The sequence below is a fragment of the Scardinius erythrophthalmus genome (genome assembly GCF_964197995.2).
Source record: "Scardinius erythrophthalmus genome assembly, chromosome: 21".
Classification (NCBI taxonomy): domain Eukaryota; kingdom Metazoa; phylum Chordata; class Actinopteri; order Cypriniformes; family Leuciscidae; genus Scardinius; species Scardinius erythrophthalmus.
In genome coordinates this window covers 30,215,386-30,237,820 of record NC_138241.1, presented here as the reverse complement: position 1 = coordinate 30,237,820, position 22,435 = coordinate 30,215,386, and the positions used below count along the sequence as shown (strand labels likewise).

General features: G+C 37.2%; 1 protein-coding gene across 6 annotated transcripts in view; it reads left to right on the top strand.

Moving 5' to 3' along the window:
- dlg5a (discs, large homolog 5a) overlaps nucleotides 1-22,435 on the top strand; it is a 64,884-nt gene that overhangs the window by 5,767 nt on the left and 36,682 nt on the right. For 4 of the 6 annotated variants that reach the window (XR_014029094.1, XM_081351405.1, XM_081351404.1 and 1 more), the window contains exons 2-5: nucleotides 12,590-12,658; nucleotides 14,935-15,097; nucleotides 16,042-16,185; nucleotides 19,144-19,327. Coding sequence is in view for 5 of the 6 variants with exons in the window: in XM_081351405.1 (XP_081207531.1) it covers nucleotides 12,590-12,658; nucleotides 14,935-15,097; nucleotides 16,042-16,185; nucleotides 19,144-19,327 (560 nt within the window). In the remaining variant the exon portion in view is untranslated. The remainder of the gene's footprint in view (nucleotides 1-12,589; nucleotides 12,659-14,934; nucleotides 15,098-16,041; nucleotides 16,186-19,143; nucleotides 19,328-22,435) is intronic. The other 2 variants (XM_081351407.1, XM_081351406.1) reach the window with 1 other exon arrangement.

The window sequence follows — 22,435 nt, the reverse complement described above, 5'->3', positions numbered from 1 at the left end:
GGTACTATATCTGTTCTTTTGTAATGTATCGCCATTAATAAAAAATGAAAATAAAAATTCTGTTGTTCTAAAATTCTATTCTTCTATTGTTCTCCTCATTTGTAAGTAGTTTTGGATAAAACCGTCTGCTAAATGATTAAATGTAATGTAAATCCACTTAATTTTTTAAGATTATTATTTTTTTTTTAAACAATGGAATCTGATTAATTTAGCTTATATCAGGTGACACAGACAGGAATTTGTGTAAAACACAAATTAACTGAATGCTCAACCTTTTGACATTAACAACAAAATGTCGGGGAAGTGTTTTCACCCTTCTATTAAATATATTCGAAATATTATGATTTATTAATTGTATTTTATTATTTGCATTTTGCCCACGACCTTATCACAACAGATCTGCGACCCACTCGCCTCTGCTGTGGAGCATTACTGTCAGTTTAACACACACACACACACACACACACACACACACACACACACACACACACACACACACACACACACACACACACACCCCCTTTGTGCATGCTGGCACAGTACCACCTGACTCTGTGCTTTTGTGTACATACACACACACACACACACACACACACACACACACACACACACACACACACACACACACACACACACACACACACACACACACACGTGTATAAGAAATCCATAAGCATGGAGCTGTATATATTTCCTGTTTCCAGTTGTGGTTATTCATCTCCAGATTAGTTTCCTTCCTCTGAAGATGCTCTGTATCCTGTGTGGGGCTTATGCTGATTTGAGCTGAAAGGTATTGCGAAAGCATAATTTTCTTTAGTGCAGTGATTCAGTTCTTGTGATTATTACGTTTAGCCGTGTTAGTAAGAGCTAAAGATGAGCCTTGTCCCCCTGCAGGCTCCAAACAGCCTGGAATGACTCTGCCGTATGCATGTGTGATGAGTTGTGCTGATATCAACCTGCTCTGAAGTCATTCTTCCAAGCTGCCGCTGTTGGGCTTCATCTCTTTTCATTGCCAGGTCTTCCTCTACACACACACACACACACACACACAGACGGGCTCAGAGTCGTGGAGGAGGGGCTGTATCGGTTCAGAGGATAGTATTGTAGCGGCAGCTCCAACTGTTCAGCACGCAGGCTAAAGGAACTGCTAACGGCATGTCTAAGGACTCTCCTGTACGCAGCCTCATAAATCAACCAACATAGGGAGACAAAAGATCAATGTTGCCGATCAATCTCTATAACAGGACAGGGAGGGTGAGATTTATGTGCTGTAGATGATTTTCAAATAGCCTTAGTGCAGACTTGCACATTTCCATGAGCCGAAACGCATTGATTACTGTAAACGCATCGCTGATCATTTAGTTTGACTTGCATAATTCCAGAGATTTGTGATGTTATAGTTTCCGATCTGAAGTTATTGCTGTGACCTATAGGCCGCCTCGGATAGGAGGAGACACTGCGGCTTTATGGTGCCATCCATTTCAAATGAGCAGCAGTGCAGTTGTTTCACTTGGGTAAGGGCTTGTCCACAGCGGGCTAGCGGACAACTCCCTCATGCAGTCAAATGTAGGGCCAGTACAGAAACAACAGGCCTTTTGTTTTAAATGAACGGCCCCAAACTGCACCGTCAGCAGCTTGCACTGTTTACTGACCATGGGGGCTGTCCACTTGGATCCCAGTTGATCAGTGCAGGGGACAGGGAAAGTTACAGAGTGACAGTATATAAAAAAGAGTTCTTAAATGGGTCGTGAACTGAGCTCCACTTGTGTTATCAAAAAACATCCTAATTGAGAAGTAATAGGCTATTTTCTATCCTGTTTTTGACCTTCTCTTTCCTGTTTTGATGGGAATGCCACATTCAAAACTTGGAAATAAACGCCTACTGCTATGATTGGGTAACAGTTTTGCAGATTCAAATATTTTTCAACGTCCCCGCCATTACACATATGGAATTGTTTTGAAAATTTCCAGTGTTGAAAAAAATCTCGGTACTTAAATTTGCCAACAATGTGAAACATTTATGCTTATTACATAGGCCTATGCTTTATAAGTCTTGGTTGTGGCAAATAAAGTACTTGAAGTTACCACAGTTATAGTTCATGTGAAAGGAATGAATGAATGAATTTTGACTACGACATGACGTGTGAATCTGTGGGCGGGGCTAAAGAGGCAATGATGTAAAAGTAGGTGTTGAATAATTTTATCATTATCTTCAATATGACATTATAACAAAATCCAAAATGGGTTGTTTTCTGAGCTTTGTTTCAATAAAAGCTGTGTTTGGACTAACAAGGCAGTTTTGAGTTCTGCTATTTTTGACCTCTTATGTGTCACAAGATCAACATTTTGATGATGTAAAAGGGCCCTCCCTTTTACATCGGCCCTCCCTTTATTGCTCCGACCCCAAAATGCACAAACACGCAATGCAAGAGTGGATGTCTCTTTATCATAGCTGAAGCAAAGCAAAATAATGCTTTACGAAAGTAAAGAGAAGAGGACGAACAAACAACAAGGAACAACAAAAATTAGGATACAGTACACAAGAGTAGGCCAGCAAGAGTTGTTTGTTAGTCGCCAGCGGCTCCAGACAAACAATGACACTTAAAACTGTCGTGTTACTATAAATACTATACTATTCGGGGGTGTCAAATAGCTTAAATGGTGGGTTCATTATTATTCTTAATGAAAAACACAACAACAAAACAGTATAATGACAGACTCGCTATAACATACACCATGCTAATAAATGAAATCCCGTTTGGACTACATCCCTCTACTTCCTTCTTTAATGACGTCACTAGAACCGTTATTTGACTAACCTCCGCCCACAGGAATGCTCCCTCAACTCTACCGACATTCGTTTATGTACTTGCGCACTTCTTATAACTTACTGTGTTTACTCAGCTCTTATACGGTGATTTTCTGAAGTAAAACTGACGCTTCATCTTTTGTGTGATGTACAATAAACTTTATTAAACTCATCAGTATATGTTTGATCATCATTCGGACCTGGTACGAAACAGCAGACTTGTAGGCTATTAATAAATAATGGATGTACATACAAGCAGATGACAAATATGTTATAATAACCGTAATTAAACTACTAAACTATACCTGTTCCATCTCTTTACAGCACTCTGACTCTGTAGGCATTATTGTCCGACTCGAAATGAACACGTTACTGAGAGTTTCTGATATTATATTCATTCCGTGAGATGAAATTGTCCTGAGAGACTATGCGCAAGCTCATGAAGCTCCGCCCCCTGTGTCGTCCAGCAGCAGCTCATTTGCATTTAAAGGGGACGCACTAAAACAGCGCGTTTTTCTGAGCCCCAAAAAATGACAATTTAAACATGCTGTAAAAAATGATCTGTTGGGTATTTTGAGCTGAAACTTCACATACACACTCTGGGGACATCAGAGACTTATTTTACATCTTGTGAAAAGGGGCATAATACGGGACCTTTAACACAGTTAACACAGAGTATCAATGAATCACAATCATGAACACATTCGTACTAATATGAACACAATCGTAGGCTACTAAATCGCGGAAGTGAACTGCTATTGTTGACTGCCATGTGCTTTAGAGCATTTGCAGTATCATTCGCGGCAGATACGTGCTGACGCTTTAAAAACAAAGATTAAAAAAACAAAATCTAAAAGTGAGATGAGCAACGCTTTGCATTTTGCCTCCTTGTCCTGCGTCGTCGTTACCATGCATGCAACGGGTAAACGGCTGCTGCTTTGATGCCAACGCACTGTGGTTCGGACCCAAAAACATAATGTGAGCACAATCCAGCGGGGGGAGCAATCGAACTCTGGTTCGGACCAGGCAGTCGAACAAAGTGTAAAAGAACCCTCAGAACAGAAGTGGTTTTGTGAATGAAGTGTTGCGTGTAGTCTGTAGACGTGCACTACTCATGACTTTGTGAAGCACAGCTCATGCCATGAAATATTAATACTGATGCCACTCTGATTCAAGGCCATCACTTCAGATCTAAGAAGTTTTTTTTAGGATCCCTGCCTCTTAACGTCACACTCAAGGACAGGATAGCCTCTGTCTTTTATATTCTTCATGTCAGCTTCGGCTTTTATCCACCTCACTAGACCGAACGCATTTGAGACTGCACTGCTTTTAGTCAATATTGCAGCTCTCATTTTATTTTTGGATCTAGACAGATTTCTTTCTGTCTGTCTGTCTTCAGCTTAACATGTCATCACTAAACATGGCACAAAGCTATTTGATAAATCCAATATCCCTCCTGATAATGATGCCCTCACACACATTTTCACATTGGCTCAAACGGTATTGATCTCAGCTCAATTTGTGGTGTGAACACTCACTAGCAGCGCTTGATCGTTTAATGGCAGCAGAAAGCATGAATGATTGCTAACGCTGGAATTAAAGGAGACAAAATGATACTGTCATCACCACATAGATGTGTGCTAGTCTATGTGGCTTTAAAAGGACACAAGCCTCCTAGTTTCACTTAGATCTTCAAGTTTTTTCTCCATGATAGGCAGAGCTATCAAGAAAGACCTCATTACCATTTTCAAGTGTTCCCAAGCTGCGTAATTGCAAAGGAACTGCGGAAGTGCCACGGTCTAGATGATAGTTGTGAGGTAATGGAAATATACAGACATGTGATAGTCTAATCTTGCCTTCAAGTCTTATCAGACATTTTGGAATATTTTTTCAGAAATCTCTTATGCTCACCTACGCTGCATTTATTTGATAAAAAATACAGTAAAAACTGTAACATTGTGAAATATCATTACAAGTTAAAATAACTGTTTTCTATTTTATTACAATTTAAAATGTAATTTATTCCTGTTATGGCAAAGCTGAATTTTTAGCATCATTTCTCCACTCTTCATGGTCACATGATCCTTCAGAAATCATTCTAATAAGCTGATTTGCTGCTCAAGAAGCATTTCTTATTATTCTCAATGTTGAAAACAGTTGTGCTGCTTAATGTTTTGCAGAAATCATGATACTTTTTTTCCCCCAGTATTCTTTGCATATTTTGTGTACTGCTGTCTCAGTTTAGCTGCTTTGAGGATTTTGTGTTTACCGTTTCCTTTCCAGTCATTTTCCGTGTGACTGCACAAGAATAATAAAATAAATGCAACACAATTTGCACACATAATGAATATATTTTGTACTTCAAGCACTAAAAGGTTTTCTTTGTATCAGTAAGTGTAAAAGAATGGAAAAAAAAAATCATGTACGTACAATCTTCCCGCAGGAGGACTTGATGCCGGTTAGTCTGAGCAGTAGTGATCAGACTGGCACATGGAGCTTGTTCTAGGAAGCAGCACTACAGTGGGTATCTGAAAACGGGCCATGTGTCCCGTAGGGAGATGCTATATTAGAGGAAGCCTGCATTATGTACCTGTCACTGCAACACAATCAGATGTGATTTTTTTTAAGGACTTTTTAGACTTTGAATGTTAAGATAAAAAAGAAAGTAAGAATCCGAACTTAAGATGCAGCGATAGTTTTTCTTTTCTAATTTTAGTATGTTTTTGGTACTTTTCTTTGATGGCTGCCTGAGAGGATTTTAGTGTTCTATTAGACTGTCAGCACAGTAATCTTCACTCTCACACGCACACATAAGGTGTGTTTCTAAATTCATCCCTTTTAGCGCACTGCCGCTACAGTCATCAGAGCAATGCTTTTGCAACACATTCACCATCTTCAATAATGAATTTAAGACTTAAAACTTAAGATCACCTGCTGTGAGCACAGGTCCTGTTATAATCTGCATGTCTCTGGTTTCTGGACTGTGATATTTAAAAAAAGATAGATTTAGATATTTAGTTTATATTTCTAGTTACATTTATTGCTAGACACTTTTATCCAAAGAATCTTGCATTGCATTCAAATACATTTCATCAGGACTTGCGTTCTCTGGGAATCCAACCAATGGTCTTGGCTAGACGTTCTTTGATTTTGTGTGCTATACATTTAAATGTATACATACTGTACAGATTACTTTGACGCTGATTTAACATAATGATACAGGGCTTCCTTAATATTAACTAGTTGACTAGTCCTTAAGAAAACCCATAAACTAGTCAATTATACACTTCTCTTCAAAAGTTTGGGGTCAGTTTATTTTTATGTTTAATGAAATCTGAGAGCTTACTGTCCCTCCATTGACAGCTACGCAACTACCACTTTGAAGCTTCAAAAAGTTCATAAAGAGATCATAAAACTAATCCATAGAATTGATCGGTTTTATTTGATGAACAGATTGAATTTAGGCTTTTATTCACAAATACATATTCATCAACTCACACACATCAGTTGTGGTAAACAGAAGCTCAAGCATGTTCGCTTGACGTGCGAGAACCAATGAAGCTCATTATCGTTACGCAGCACGTTTGAGCTTCTGCAAGAACCAATGAGGTTAATTCTCGCGCATCAAGCAAGTATGGTTGAGCTTCTGTTTCTCAGATTTCATCAGATAGATCTTCATTTGTGTTCCGAAGATGAACGAAAGTCTTACGGGTTTGGAATGACATGAAGCTGAATAAATGATGGCAGAATTTTCAGTTTTGGGTGAACTATCGCTTTAAGCAGCACAACTGTTTTCAACATTGATAATAATTAGAAATGTTACTTGAGCATCAAATCAGCATATTAGAATGATTTCTGAAGACGTAAAGACGTAAATTATGCTGAAAATTCAGCTTTGCCCTCTTTGGAATAAATTACGTTTTAAAATATATTCAAATAGAAAACAGCTAAAATTGATAAACTTAAATAATATTTAAATAATAATATACAAATTGTCCTCTATTTTAAATAAATGCAGTCTTTGATAACATAAGAGACATTTTCAAAAACATTTAAAAATTGTACCCGCCCCAAACTGTTGAACTGTAGTGCGTATGGCTTTATTTCCTACAGATGATTTTAAGTAAAAAGGGTAACACTTAGGAACAAATAAATTGCTCTAAAGTTTGCTTTGCCATCAGATGACAAATCTCTATAAGATGTGCCGAGAGAAGCCGAATTTGTCCACAACCCACAAAGGTTGCCTGTGGTTGGACTGACATGTGAAGTGATGAGATGCGTAATGGTGTTGGCAGCCCAGATTCTTAACGTTACACTGAGACTGGTGCTTCTAGTAGGCGTGACGGAGAACTAGAGTTACTGAGATCACAATCTTGCTCTATTACTGTGCTGCCATTGAGACGAGTGCTGAACTTTCTCCAGGGGCTCTTTTCCTGCTGGTAGTGTGCTTTGGATTAAAAGCCCCACCAAATGCCAAGTAATATCAGATGCAGCACTTGTAGTGGTAAAATTCGATTTTTGGTTCCTCGGTTTCAGTGCTTTATGTGTTCACGAGATGTCGCAGGGTTTTTCAGTCACTGTATTGAATGAGTGTTGGGTTACCGCTCTGATCACCTCAGATTTTTCAAAAGTGGGAATGTCCCTTTATCTGTGTGTGTGAGACATCACCTGATACGTGAGAGTCCAGATTTTTGTCTGCTGATGTCTCTCTCCTCACTGCACATTACCAGCAGACCGACTGTATACACTGTCACCATGTCACATGACGGACTCTGAGCCTTGATTGGCTGCTTCCTCTGAACTTTGCCCTCAGTACCACAGCCTTGCCATGCGGCGCCATGTAAAAGTGACTGAACAAAGGCTGTGTGATGTGATGTGTCTTCTCCTTTCCTGGGGCACATTGCTCTCTGTCTCTCAGCTTGTGCTGGGGCGACTCCAGATTTCATCAGACAACAGCAGCTTCTGCAGCAGAAGCAGGAGCACAGCCAAAGTCATCTGATTTAGACCGCTGAAATGTGGGTAAACAGAATCATTTACCAGGCTCATTCTGACGCCCTCTTTGCCGGCCCAGTATCGTGAATGGGACAGACCACTCAGACTTGAGTTAATGCAGTTTTGTAGTGGCAGGTCGCTGTTGCACATCATTTCTACAACACCCTAGTGGTGTCAGTTTTTGCCCATTTTCTTCAGAAATGATTTCTAAACTCCTAAGACGTAGTTTACACAGGCAGTGTTTGAGGCTGACAGCTGTATTTGGGTCAATAACACATAAACAATCGTGTAAAAACCTAGTTTAACAGTTCTTAGAAATGTACTCTTTGTATTCTTTGCATATATATCTATATATATATATATATATATATATATATCTATATCTATATATATATATGAAGAGTTCAGATGCAAAAGCCTCTAAGTGCCATCTGGAAATTTCTTCTAGAATGATCATTTTTATCAAGCTTGTATATTAAAGTTCAGTAATTTCACTTAAATGGCAATGAAAATTACTTATTACTCTTTCATTAATCTGAACTCTAACCCTAACTCTATATATAAATAATACAGGGGTGCGCATACTCGACCAAAATAAAAAATGCACTGGGTAAATAAGTTAAGACTTCTCATTTCATTTGCGTATACATGGTTGACAGCTGTTAAAGCCCAATCACTGTTTTAGATTGACTAAATGTAATACTGTATCAGATTTCCATTTGAACTGAATGCATAATAAATCTGCCGGTTTCAGAGCAAAACGCAAAGCTGTGACATTCATTGACGCGCTTCAACCGGCAGTGCGTGTACTTACTACTTGGTATCCCGCCAAAGTAAAAGTTGCTTATTTTAGGTTTAAATGTTGAAAATTCGTATAAGAATATATACTTATTAGCATTGTATTTAAGTGTACTATAAAATAATTGTACACTCACTAGAGCACTATTATATCTCACTATTATATTTTAAAATAAAAAATATGATCACACTTTATTAATTTTTTTGTTAAAATGCGATAATGCTATTATTAATAATTGTATTTTTTATAGCTATATTTAATTGGTACAGGGTGAGCACCAATCACAATATTATATACATGTATTTATTTTTATATATGTATCAAAAAAAAAAAGTAAATATCAATAAAAGCAACCTCCATAAAACCAAACAAATTAACAAAATGATGATTTAGGCCTATACACTGAATTGTAAGTTCATCCTTCAAATGTTAATGAATCAGCTTTTTGTATGCGTAAAGGTTTGCGGGAGGTTATGAAATGTGGTAGTCACTCTGGTTTTTAACTGAACTGTGTGTGAAGTGAACGTAACCATATTTGGCACTCTAAAAAAGACAACCGTATTCTGCTGCTGTGTAAAATGTAGCCTATGAGACAATGTTTGAAAAGATTATCATCATGGTGTAACAAGATCTTGTGACTCAAGATCAACTTCACACAAACAGATTTCCGCTAGGCTGTCAAAGCGAAAGGATAAATGTTTTTTTGGAAGAATGCTCTTGCGTTCATCCATTATTAAGCTTCAGCCTTCAGCTTTTGGTTCATTTTTCAGGAAGACACTCAGAGCATGTTCAATCTCTGCCTGTGGATCTTTTTTGCCATATAGCAGGATTTAAAATTCAGCTGAGTTTATCATAGCAGCGCATGTCATGCCGTATTTGTGATGGTTGCTGGGGGGTTGTTGGGGGGGGGGTTGATCGTCTACTTGCCTGAAACAACTGTTGGACCAAGTGTGTGCAGAGCGGGAAACAAACAAACAAACACAAAGGATGCCCAGGGCAAAGCATGCCATCTCTGACCTACATAATGCACGAGGACGGGGAAAGGGCTACTGCTATTGTTTTGAAATCTGTTAAACATGAACTTTGCCAAATGTGTCTGTTCAGATTTAAACTATTATAATAATTTCCAATAATTACGGCTGTAATTATTTCCAACAATTATAATAATTTGTTTCGAATAATGTAAGAATAAAGAGTATGGGCCAGATTACCTAAACAGGGCAAATTAGCGTGAGAGCGCAATTCCAAATCAGAGCCGATAGGAGTGGAAAGATCTGCGCTTGATCTACTGACGACGAGCAAATTAAAGATCACAGACGCAGCCGGATCATTTCCATAATGACCGACGAGCAAGAGTCTTATCAGTTTAAACATTCAAGCGATTTTAAACGGTTCAGTGCTCGCACGCTCTCAGAGAAGTTTTTCTCTGCGTGCACACGTACAGTAAAGACGCCTCAAAAACAGCTCGCCAGTAACAAGTTATTTTTCGCGGATTATATCGCTTTAACACGCAAAATAGTGTATAAATAATACTGCAATAATACTGTCTAAAACCTAACAAGCTGCACATCCACTCGGCCAACTGTAGTAAACGCTACACAATGGCAAGTGGACATATTGGTTTTATTCAGCCATATAGGTTTGAACCAGAAACTGATTCAGAAGAAGAAGAGGAAGAGCGAATTATACAGGGTCGTCTACAAGTCAGTGTATCAGAATGACTCTCTACAACGGCAGACACATAGGCTAATTTATATGATTAGTCTTTGGCTTGACTATTGTCTTTTTCAAATTTTTATGTGCTATTTATGTGGTCAGACATTCAGTTTTTAGTATCTTATTGCATGTTCCTATGACTTGAAAAACATAATTTAATCCAAATGTAACAACTTGCTCCACCTCTGAAGCTGCTTTCCTTTCAATCGAATGCTACACGTATTTTTAATGTTGACAAACTAACCTCCAACTTGCGGTAAATTGCATGACAGTATTCACTACAAAATACAATATTATGATTGTATTATTATAAGCTAAACAACAAAGTCAGCATGACTTTGTTGATTAGCTTGTTGTAGCCATCAAAGAATTTGCCGCTTACTAATTTGCATTGATTGAAAATAGGCCAGTTTATGTGCCAGACTTTCCCTTAGGCCTTTTTAGTGATGTCCGTTCTCTATAGCTATTGAATCATTGATGCATTAAGTTAGCACAGCTCCATGTGTTCATGTAAGTGTATCTCCATCCATCCTCTCACTGTAAAGTACCTTTTGTTTGGAGTGCATTAAAACCAGGGTGTCTATTTCTGAAGCCTACTTCCAGGACTCGCAGGACTCGGTCTGCTTTCAGACGTTATACAATATCTATTTATTCCATCTGCCTTTCACCCCACCAAAAAAACCTTGCAACTTGCACTTGCTCTCAAATCATTGCTACCCTGAAGTTATTTCAGGCTGCGGGAGGCATTGAAGTCTGCTGAAGTTGCTCTTCAAAAGCAGAATTGTGTCTCGGATGATGTGATGAGAGTGAAGGAAGAGGCGAGAGACTGAGATCTTCTCCGGGCTGGATTTGGGTGATAGAGTGTGTGTGTGTGTGTGTGGACTGTAGAGTCAGGCCTGTGATAATGAACCGTGTCCTTGTCACCACACGCTCTGCTCATTGAGAGGAGGAGCCCTGCAGTGGAGGAGCTGCAAACAATCTGAAAGATTCAATTATCCATTTCATTATTGTTCATATTTGCTTACACACTCAGGTGTTCTTGCAGCAACACACTCTGGAATACTCATGTTTTCCTGTAAGGTCGGTAGTTATAAAGGGTTTCGTTTTACAGTGTGTTTTAATGTCTTTCTGTTTGTTTTGTATGATCATTTCAAGCCTCAGAGTTTGCTGGGATTTTTTGTCAGACATTGATGTTGTTTACAAACAATACTGATAATTTTTAAGTGTCATTATTTACAGAATAGTTTTTAAAATGCCTTTTTTACACTCTAAAATCACTTTTACATAGCAAAAACATTCATAATAGATATTTTAATTCTGAATATCTGATTTACTATAATAATAATGATAATATATTTATAATATTTATCATGATGATTTTTTTATTTTATGATTTTTTAAGAAAAACAATGTTAATAAAATAAAAATAAAACAAAATTAATGTATAATTATATAAAATGTATAATATACTGTAATTTATTTATAATATAATATTATATAAATACAATATTATTATTATTATTATTATTATTTATTTATTTATTATTTGTAGTAGTATTATTAACAACAATAGAAAAGTAATTACAACATATTTATAACATTTAGATATTATTATTATTATTATTATTATTATTATTATTATTTTTATTATGTAATAACAAATAATATAAATAACAATACTTTTAACATTTTAAGACCTGAAGGCATTTTTAGAGTTTCTGAGTGACATACACAAAAGAAAATACTCATAACTGCAATTTTTTTTTTTTTTTTGAAAAACAAAAAATACGTTTGGACATTCTCATGCTGAGAAACTGCTGATTTGGGTTTGGGTTCTTTTTTTAAATCGTGAGATTCTGCATTAAATAATGATGTGCCTTTTTCCTCGATATGAGCCGGCGGTACACTTTGTGTTTATGGGTTAAATCACAACAATAATAATATCATCTAAACATGTTACATTTATATTAATGATGATTGTTTTTGCATGTTTAATTTCTTCTTTGTTTTGGGCTAAAACAAAGTCTGCTAAAACTGTTAGGCTGTGTGTTGGTCACCTTGAGAATGAACCGGTTTAAAGTGTGAAAACTGATAATAAAAATCATTCAAAATGACATCTAGTAAATGTTCAGGTGTGATGCTGTAGAGAGTGGCATATTAAGTATTCTGTATTTTCTGAAGTGCTGTCTTTCTGCCAGCATTGAGCATTTTGTTGATTAAAGAGCTGTAACAGTCAGCATTGAGTTATTAATGGTGTTTTCTGTCCTTCGCAGGGTCCACCTACAGCGTCCTGTCCACAATGCCATCAGACTCTGAGAGCAGCAGTTCCCTCAGCAGTGTCGGTATGTCAGAGTTTCGTCTCCCACACTTGACACCTTGCACACATTGTCACCGTGCTTTGCTCGATGTGTGTGTGTATGATGCATTTGTAAAGTCACTCAAATCAGACTGCAGACTCAGATGAACAGTGATAATGCGTGTTGGAGGGCATGGCGGATCTGTCTGAAGGCCGAGCCCTGTTCTCCTGGTTTGGTGCCAGTGGAGAATGTGCTCTGAGGCTGACTGTCGTCCAAATGACTCGGCTGTTTTCTTGTGCCAGAGATACCCATAATGCCCTCTGCCTGTTTGGGTCTGCTGGGGAGCAATGTGGGTTTGAGACGACAAGGTCAACAAAAGGCCTGTTCACAGTCAGATGCGAATAAATGTTTAATTAAAAAAAAATCAAACTGAAACAATGAACGATTGCTGCATATATATATATATATATATATATATATATATATATATATATATATATATATATATATATATATATATATATATATATATATATATATGCAGCAATCGTTCATTGTTTCAGTTTGATTTTTTTTATATATATTATATATATTTATATTTATTTATTTATTTATTTATTTATTTATTTATTTATTTATTTATTTATTTATTTATTTATTTATTTATTTATTTATTTATTTATTTAAGAATATGATTTCACATGATATTTTACTTGTATAGAGACATTTATAAAGATGCATTATTTTGTTTTAAAATCTTGTCATGCATGTTTTCTCATCTTGGTATAAATTGGACTTGAAATCAGCTGCTATATACAAATTTACACTGTGAATTTAACCATTATCACCATATTAAAGATTCCCACAAGCTTTCAGAAGTATCTGGGAATTTTAAAATGATGATTTCTAGGCCTGGAAAACAGCTTTCTGGTGTTTATCCAGATATCTCATGTTAACCTCCTCTAATAAATCCATAGAAAGCCAATGAAATGACATCTTGACAAATACTATGTTCTCTGCTTTGGTTCTATCTTTAATGTAGATTATCCTCTTTGTTACTACATACAGCGGAATTCATTCTCTGAATATCTGTAGCAGATTGTCCAAGACCAAAAGATTATAGTGGAATTTTAGTTGCTGCTCATCCCGAAAGATCATCATTTACATAAAGTGCTCAGAATGTCAGCCATTGTGACCTCAAGCATGTTCACATTTTTTTGCTTACGCTTATTTATGCAGCTTTTTTTTTTTTTGCTCTGCAGTTTTTTTAGTACAACCAAGCTTTAAAGGTCAGATTTCATTTTAAGCCTGTATTTCTTTCTATTTTAGTCATAGTAGCTCTGCTCTAAAAACAGTGTTGTTGTTATTGACTAAAACTAACTATTTTCGTTCCTTTAAATAAAGCTTAACAAATATAAATATTAGATTTATAAACTTAAACTTTTACCTAAAAATGAAGCTAAATATAAAAAAACTAATAAAAATGACTAACATAACAAAATGCCATAAACGTCACCTGAATTTTAAAATGAAAACTTAAAATATAAAAATAAAAGCTAATTCAAAATATTAATGAGTACTATAATAGTATATGTATATGTAATACTAAAATAATACTGTCTAAAACCTAACAAGCTGCACATCCACTTGGTTAACTCTAGTAAACGCTACACAATGGCAAGTGCAAATATTGGTTTTATTCAGCCATAGAGGTTTGAACCAGAAACTGATTCAGAAGAAGAAGAGGAAGAGCGAATTATACAGGGTCGTCTACAAGTCAATGGATCAGAATGGTAGTGCGTATTATGTATCACTCTCTACAACGTCAGACACATAGGCTAATTGATAAGATTAGTCTTTGGCTTGACTATGTTATCGAACAGCTAATAATGTGTTATTAATGTTACACAAACCATGTTCCTGTTTTCCATCTCAGAGTCAGACAGCTGCCTTCTAAACATTAGTATCCTTAGAAACCTTAGAAACTCACCTAATTACACATAATTCAACCGCTATGTTGCTAAATGTACCTGATTTTTCCTTTCCCGTTTTATGTGTGTTCTTGTGCTCACGGAGGAAAAGCCCCTCCTCGCATGTTAACGGGATTGGTTACATGTTTGTGACGGGCGGTTTCAAACCTTGTTTTTGAGACTGTCTTTGGTACACTGCAGTTTTAAAGAGAAAATACTCAGAAAATACTCATTCTCCAAGTTGGATTCCTCCATTATGGTCTTAGTTTTTTGGGGGACTCTGTTGACCGTAGCCCTGCATTAGTGCTGGGTGAGCTTGTCTGTGCTCCGGTGACGTGCTCACTGTTGCAGGTACCAAAGCCTCATCACCTCCACCTGCGCTCAGTGACACCCGGCCGGCCAGCGAGAACCTGGACACCATCCTGTTCCAGCTGAGACAGGTCACCAGGGAACGGGATGAACTTCGCAAGCGCTTGGCTCTCGCCTCCCCTGGCACCACCTTCGATGACTGCAGGTACAAACCTTGGTGGAAAACAGAACCTTAAATGTTTCACTGATTCTTTTTTTGTCTTCCTGAATAACCGATATGAGTGTAGTTTTGCACTATATACTGACACCTTCGTAACGTTGCATCCATCCAGCCTTGTGTAGTATAAAACCACCTACATGTTGGAATGTAAAGGGGTTTCATTTTGATTTAAATGTGAAAGCTTTTCGAGCATGAACCTTCTTTTATACACTCTTATACTCGACAAGGCTGCATTTATTTAGTAAAAAATACAGTAAAAGCAGTAACGTTATGAAATATTATGACCGTTTAAAAGAACTGTTTTCTATTTGATTTTTTTAAATTGTAATTTATAGCTGAAGTGTAGTCGCGCATGATTTACTGACGAAGTGCAAATTAAAGAACACAGACACAGCCGGATAATTTCCATAATGACCAACGCAATCTAGCAAGAGCAGCGCAAATTAGCATCTGGTTTGACATGCTTTTTTTTTGGTGGTAAATAATGGCGCAAATATCAATAAATTGACTAGCGCAAACCTTAGTAAATAAATTTAATTTTATAAATTTTGCATCTGAAAGGGAAACTCCAACGAATGCATATGCAATAAGGTCAGCCGCAAAAATAACCCTTTCCAAGCCCTTTAGTTTTTTTTAACGCCAAAATAAGGTTTGCGCTGGCGCAAGCTGTTAGTAAATCTGGCCCTTATAATGTTACAAAAGATGTCCATTTCAAATAAATGCTGTTCATTAAACAGTTTTTACTGTATTTTATTTTTCAAATAAACACAGCATTGGTGAGCATAAGAGACTTACCAAAAACTTGAAAAAAAAATTCTAGTTATTCCAAACTTTTGAGAAGTAGTGTATCTCTCTTATCCCAATTAACATTGGGCCGCCCTTGCAGACTGAGGGACACAGTGCTGATGTATTACTCTTGTCTCTAAAAGGCCAAATTCCAAACTTGGTCATGACTACGAGCGTCTGAAAACGCAGTGCATGAAGGCCATGGCAGACCTACAGTCCTTGCAGAACCAGCACACCAAGACTCTGAAGAGATGCGAGGAGGCCGTGAAGGAAGCAGACTACTACCAGTGAGTACAGGCTCCACACGTCCCTCTTAAACACAGAGAGTCGAGGCTAAGAGCCATCTGCTGCATGTGTAGCACAGTTTTTAATTAGCGCTTGCATCATCTTCAGGTTAATTATGGCTTTATTAAATGTTTAAAGCACTTTGTTCTGCAGCTCAAATCATGTTGCAATATTGATGTGCGTAATCCCAGTTTTGGAGCAGTTTTATATTTATAAACCTATAATGTATATTATATCTACATGAAGTTCACCCCAAAAAAATCACGACTTTTAGTCATCCACATATCATTCTAAAAAATAACAAAAAAAGATTTTTTTTAAATTGAATAAAAAAAAGATTTTGTAATTTATCTTTTTTTCACCATTTATTCACCCTCATGTCATATTTTTTGATGAATATTTAACTGTTTTTGTTCCATGCTATCAACATCAATGGGGTCCAAAACAACATTGGACAAAAAAGCAAAGCAAAAATATAAATATAAAATAGCTTATTTTGTGTTCAGCAGAAGAACAAAATTTATGATGGGTTTGGATAGTGAGTAAATGATGACAGAATTTTCATTTTTGTATGAACTATCCCGTCAGTGTCTTATCTATAAAAGGTCTTATAGAGAAAGCACAGCCACAGGATATTTTAAAACTGCTCTGTCATATGTCATCATTATATTAAGTGACATTGTTTTAATGTAGCCTCGTTATCTAAACCAGTTGGCAATATGTAAGCGTGTACACAAGGAAGTTTGTTCTGCTCCGTTGTCTCTGACTCACCCTTGTTTGCCAGTGTGAGGTCATCCACACACCAACATAATACCGTCCCTCCATACACAGATGTGCAGCGGCTGTAATCTGATTATAATGTAAGGACACATGCCCTCCTGTCCCCATCTTTGCTGGGCACATAGAGATGAAGATTGAGTTGACTAGGGATTAATCCCATATTCCCCATTCCCTCAACAGTGTGTGATTACAGCACGCACTCACACACAGCCATTCTCTGTCATGTCATCCTCACACCAAGACACAACTCATAATTGATTTTGGTCAAAAACAAGGTATATCAGAACTGCAGTGTACTGCGCCAAAATACTGAAATTGTTTTGTTTTGTACTTTTAAGAATAAAATGCATAATGAAAACTGTAATATTGGGTAAAATAGATCATTTTAATTAGATTTAAAATAGATAATTTATATTTTTCACTATTGAATTATATGCATAATTACATTTTTTTTTTTTTTCGGTTTGTCAGCCATCCTGGATGAGTTTGTTGCAATGCATTATGGGATTGCATTCTCTTTGATTGGTACGAGTGATGCTATCTAAGAATTTGTCAGAAAACAAGGTCTCCTAGAACTGCAGTGTACTGCATCAAGAGGCTTAAATTCTATTAAATGTTTTATTTTACTTGTACTCTAAAAAAGCATAAAATACAAAACACAAATATTGTGTAAAATAGTTAATTTTAATTCAATTTAGAATGGATTGAATGGATATTTTTAAGTGTCGAATTATATTCATATATGATTTTTTTTTTTTCATTTGCTGGCCATCTTGGATGGAGTTTGTTGCTATGCATTATGGAATTGCGTTCTCTTTAAAGGACAAGTTCGGTATTTCAAAGCCCTGTTTACAGATCGTTTCTGATTAAATAGAATGGTTAAGATAAAATTTTGGTCAAATGCTGCTGTCCCGAGAATTTTAGGTTTCTTTCGCTTTCCCCCCCACCAGTAGACTGGGTGTATAGGTGCACTCGAACACTCCTTCCTAAAACACATTAAACTTTCGTTTACAAAGACGTGAAACTCACCGAGTGATCAGGGGTGTCCACTGATATGCTCACACAAAAATCGCTGCAAAAGATGCTTTCCAACAGGTGTTTTACCATTCGTTGTAAAACTGTGGATCTATTTTTCCAAACGTCTCACACCCGTAGATTCTTCCGTTGAGAGCTTGAATAATAGACACTCCAGCCCAGTTGGTGGCGATAATGCACCTTTGCACGCAAACCACTGGCATTTCATTGTTTGCGATCCACCGTAAAAAAAAACAAAAAAAAAAAAACAAGAAGAAGAAGAAGAAAACAACCCCTGAACCCCATTTCAGTTTCTAGTTACTAATATACAGGGGGGTAAACCAGCACCCGGAAAGCGTACCATCCCCGGGGGCCGCCATTGGCTAACAAGCCATCACCTGCTGTTAGCATTCCATTGTCTCCCATTCATTTTGGCGTCACTTTGACAGCGAATAACTTTGCATCTGAGGCGTTTAAAGACTGTTTGTCCATTGTTTATTTCTAAAGAAACACGAAAATGTATAAAAGGCTCCATTACCTTGTATCTTACATTATGGCCCCTTAGAAGCAGTTTTTGTAAAAATAGGCTAACGATTGCATCATAACCACGCGACTCTGGAAATTACCGTATAGACAGGAGGTGAAGCTCGCAGTCAATCGGGGGGACGTGGAAGCATAAAGTCAAGGGAGAAGCCCATAGAGAGTCATAAAGTTGCTCCTGCTCCTAGCTCATGGACAGCTCCTACTCACGCTCTCCGTCTCTGCAAGATTCGGAAGGGAATGATTCAGATTTCTCTTGGCACAGCTACTAGAAGACTTACAACTGGAAGACAGGTTGCTCAGGTCACATCTACGTCATCAAGCTCAGTTTGAGTCTGCGCAGTACGCTCAGCCATCAGGAAGTGAGAGCTAATTTGCTTCACTTTTCTCCGCTGAAGTCTATGGGGTCGCTGTGTCCATTTCTTTTACTGTCTATGCTATTATACTGTGGAGTTACTATTCTAGATCAGTGCATTTCTGATTGTTTTTACAAGAGTTTTGGTTGTAACTACCTAGACTGGGTGATGCAGTGTGATCCTAGGGTGATGCAGTTTCTCATGTGGTAAATGGAGTTGCAAAATATGTAACGTACCTCGTTTGTTTGTTTGTTTGTGTTTGTATATCAGCATACAGCACAGCCGTCTCTTAAGCGAGCAGTCTCAGTTAAAGGAGGAGATGGAGGTTATGAAAAGAGAGAACGGCAAGCTGGTTCGGGAACACAACCATCTGAAACAGAGCTGTGAGGAGCTCAGGAGACTTCACTCTGAGGACCAGAGAGAGGTGGCCGACATGAGACTACAGCAACAACAGGTACTGACTTTACACACACTCCAGGGACAACTAAGATGTGTTTCATACATGTGTGTAAATGAAAATGCTGTAACAGAAACACACTGACTTGTGTTTGGGAAAGTTACTTTTAAATTGTTTTTACTCCCTAAAAAAGTAATAATATAATATATAATAGTAATATATAACAAATTGCCTACCCTACCTTTAATTATTACATGTTTGTGTAAAATTCTGAGTTTGCATTTCACTATTTTTATTAATTTTGTGGAATACTAAATCTGAATTTGTGTAAGTGAGATGAGTAACTGGATGCTCCCATTAGTCAAGAACTGCGATAACCATCCTGTTTACACTGCGCACAATCCGAGTAAAAAAAACAGTTACTCCCGATTTCTCTTAACATGGGGACAGATGAGGTGTCAGTCAATAAATGGGAAAACAAAACATGCGCTACTTATTTAAAAAAAGTAAAAAAAAATATTTTGTTGTAAATTTAAAAGTAATGCGTTACTTTACTAGTTACTTGAAAAAAGTAATCTAATTACGTGACTCGTGTTACTTGTAATGCCTTATCCCCAACACTGCATTCTGCTGTGGCTCCATAAAGAAAATCAAGCGATTTTGTTATCATATGTGCCTTTGTGAGTTAGTACAGACTTTATAATTGAGAAATTTAATGAAGGGGAAGAATCTAATAAATCAATGAAGAAGGGGATCGTGTTTAAATCCAAATTATATCCAAATTATTTTAGAATAAAACCCTAAATCCAAAGTGTAGCTGTTAACTTATTAAATTGTCTGGGTTCAGTCAGATGAATAGACTGAATAGACACAGACAATGTTTGTTCCTGAATGTTCAGCAGCCATTACCCCAGTCTTCAGGGTCACATGATCCTTCAGAAATCATTCTAATATGCTCATTTGGTGCTCAAGAAACATTTCTTATTAGCATTAAAAAAGGTAGTGCTGCAATATTTTTGTGAAAACCGTGATTCGTTTTTCAGGATTCTTCTATGAATAGAAAGCTCAACTGTTCAGCATTTATTTTGAAGTAGAAATGTTTTGTAAGATTATAATTGTCTTTTCTGTGTCATTGCTGTCAATTTAATGTGTCCTTGAGGAATAATAGTATTTATTATAAATAATAAATAAATCTTACTGACCCCAAACTTTTGAGTGGTGAATTATAGTGAATTTTCTCCATGTTGTCTGCTACTTCAGCGTGCTATAAGCTGGAAAAAGCCCTGTTTTCATAACCGCTTCTTCTTCGCAGCAGCAGCGTCCTGCTAATGCACACAGTGTGAATGTAACCTGTTAATATGGGCACCAAAATACATATGCGCTTCTTACGCTTGCAGTGTGAAACAGGCCTAATGGTACTGCCGTCAGCCAGAAAGTGACATTAGTCTGCCAAAATCGATCCCCGAGTTTTTCGGAGAACTCCAGGGACGGTTAATTAAATAGCAGAATTTGTCGTTCCCCCGCAGCGCTGACTGTTGTGGGATTAGTGCGTCTGTTGCATCATGAACTGCAGCGTTTGTATTGTAAATCCGGAGGCTGGGCATCCCATGGTAGTGCAACCAAATCTGACCTTGACATAAATAGGAAGCCAGAGGACAGGAGATTATTCAATCAGATGCCACCGTGTCAACACACTGTCTGCTCTCTGCTGCTGCCAAGAAGGAATCAACCTTTTCCTGTCGGATTGATTTATCAGGCTTCCTTTCCGGATTAATCCCACAAACACAAATGGAAAAGTTTAGAGCATTAGGATATCTCCTGCTTGTGTGTCTGGAGTAGGGATGCAACGATTAACCGATTTCACTATTAACCGCGCTTTAATTCGTCACGGTTAATTAATCGTAAAGGCTCCACAACACCGCGTTTGTGTTTCACGGAACGGAAATGTTGCATCTTGCGCAAAATGAAAACATTATAAGAGCTTATGAGACACGGAGCACGGAACTAGTTCATATTTTGGGCGAACGTGAACTGAACGTACTGTATTACTGCCTGATGAACGTTACTGTGAACTCGTCCATTCTGGTCTGTGAACGCCGCCCTCTCAGTTAAACTTCCTTCAATAGAGTGCCAGATTTCTAAAGAGCCTTCCAGGCGAAAACACAGCTAAAACACACCATAAACCGGCCTTAATATGTAGCGGGAAAAAACACCCAATCTGGCAACACCAGCCACTACTGATTCTCTTGTTCGATCTCGTTCATCAAAATGAACAAATCTTTTTTCGAGTCATTTCGTTCATTTAAGGGGCTTTAAATGTTATACTATTAACTGCAAAATTCCCAGAACATATCCACCTCTGCAATCTTTATCATATTCTGAATTAAGAAATCATTATAATGCCGTCAAAAATCGTTTACAGGAAACATCAATAATTACTTTAACTTCAGAGTCTTTCGTTCATTTGTCACGTGACAGGCGCAATGAATGGATCGTTCATGAACGACTCATCACTTACGTTAAATCAAAACAAAAAGCAGCAAGGAGTCGTCGTATTTAAACCAGTTTTATGACAAGGTCGGTGAGGATGGGAAACAAACATCTGACGCATAGCTTCAGTGTTAAAACTGATAAAATAATTGTCTGTCTGTGGTTCAATATGGGCTGTGGCAATCATTTTGAAAAATGAAAAAAAAAAGCATGGAAAAAAAGAACTATGAACTAGTTCAAAAGGCTATTTTTATTTTTATTGTTATTTATTTTCAGTGTTAAAGTAAGTCAAAAATCTTTTTTTTTTCACTTTTCTTTAATTCCAAAGAGAGAAATGGACTTGTTTGTTTGTATTATTATTTTGTGGTGTATTATTTGGTTGCTGAGCAGCAATAAATAACACTTTAAAATATAAGGAGTTTTCGTGTGATTTTATAAACTAATAGTGTTGTGAAATTAATGAATGCAAAATAATCGTGATAACCGTGAAACCGTGATTATTCCTCAGACTATAATCGTACCAACAAAATCTATAATCGTTGCATCCCTAGTCTGGAGCGGTCTTAATTGTCACAAAGTGGTTACATCAGGCATGCCAAAGGATCTGTTCTGTAGCGTACAGATTGAAGCGTGTTTTTGACCCGTCAGCAGTGCTTACGCTGCCCACAGGCTGCA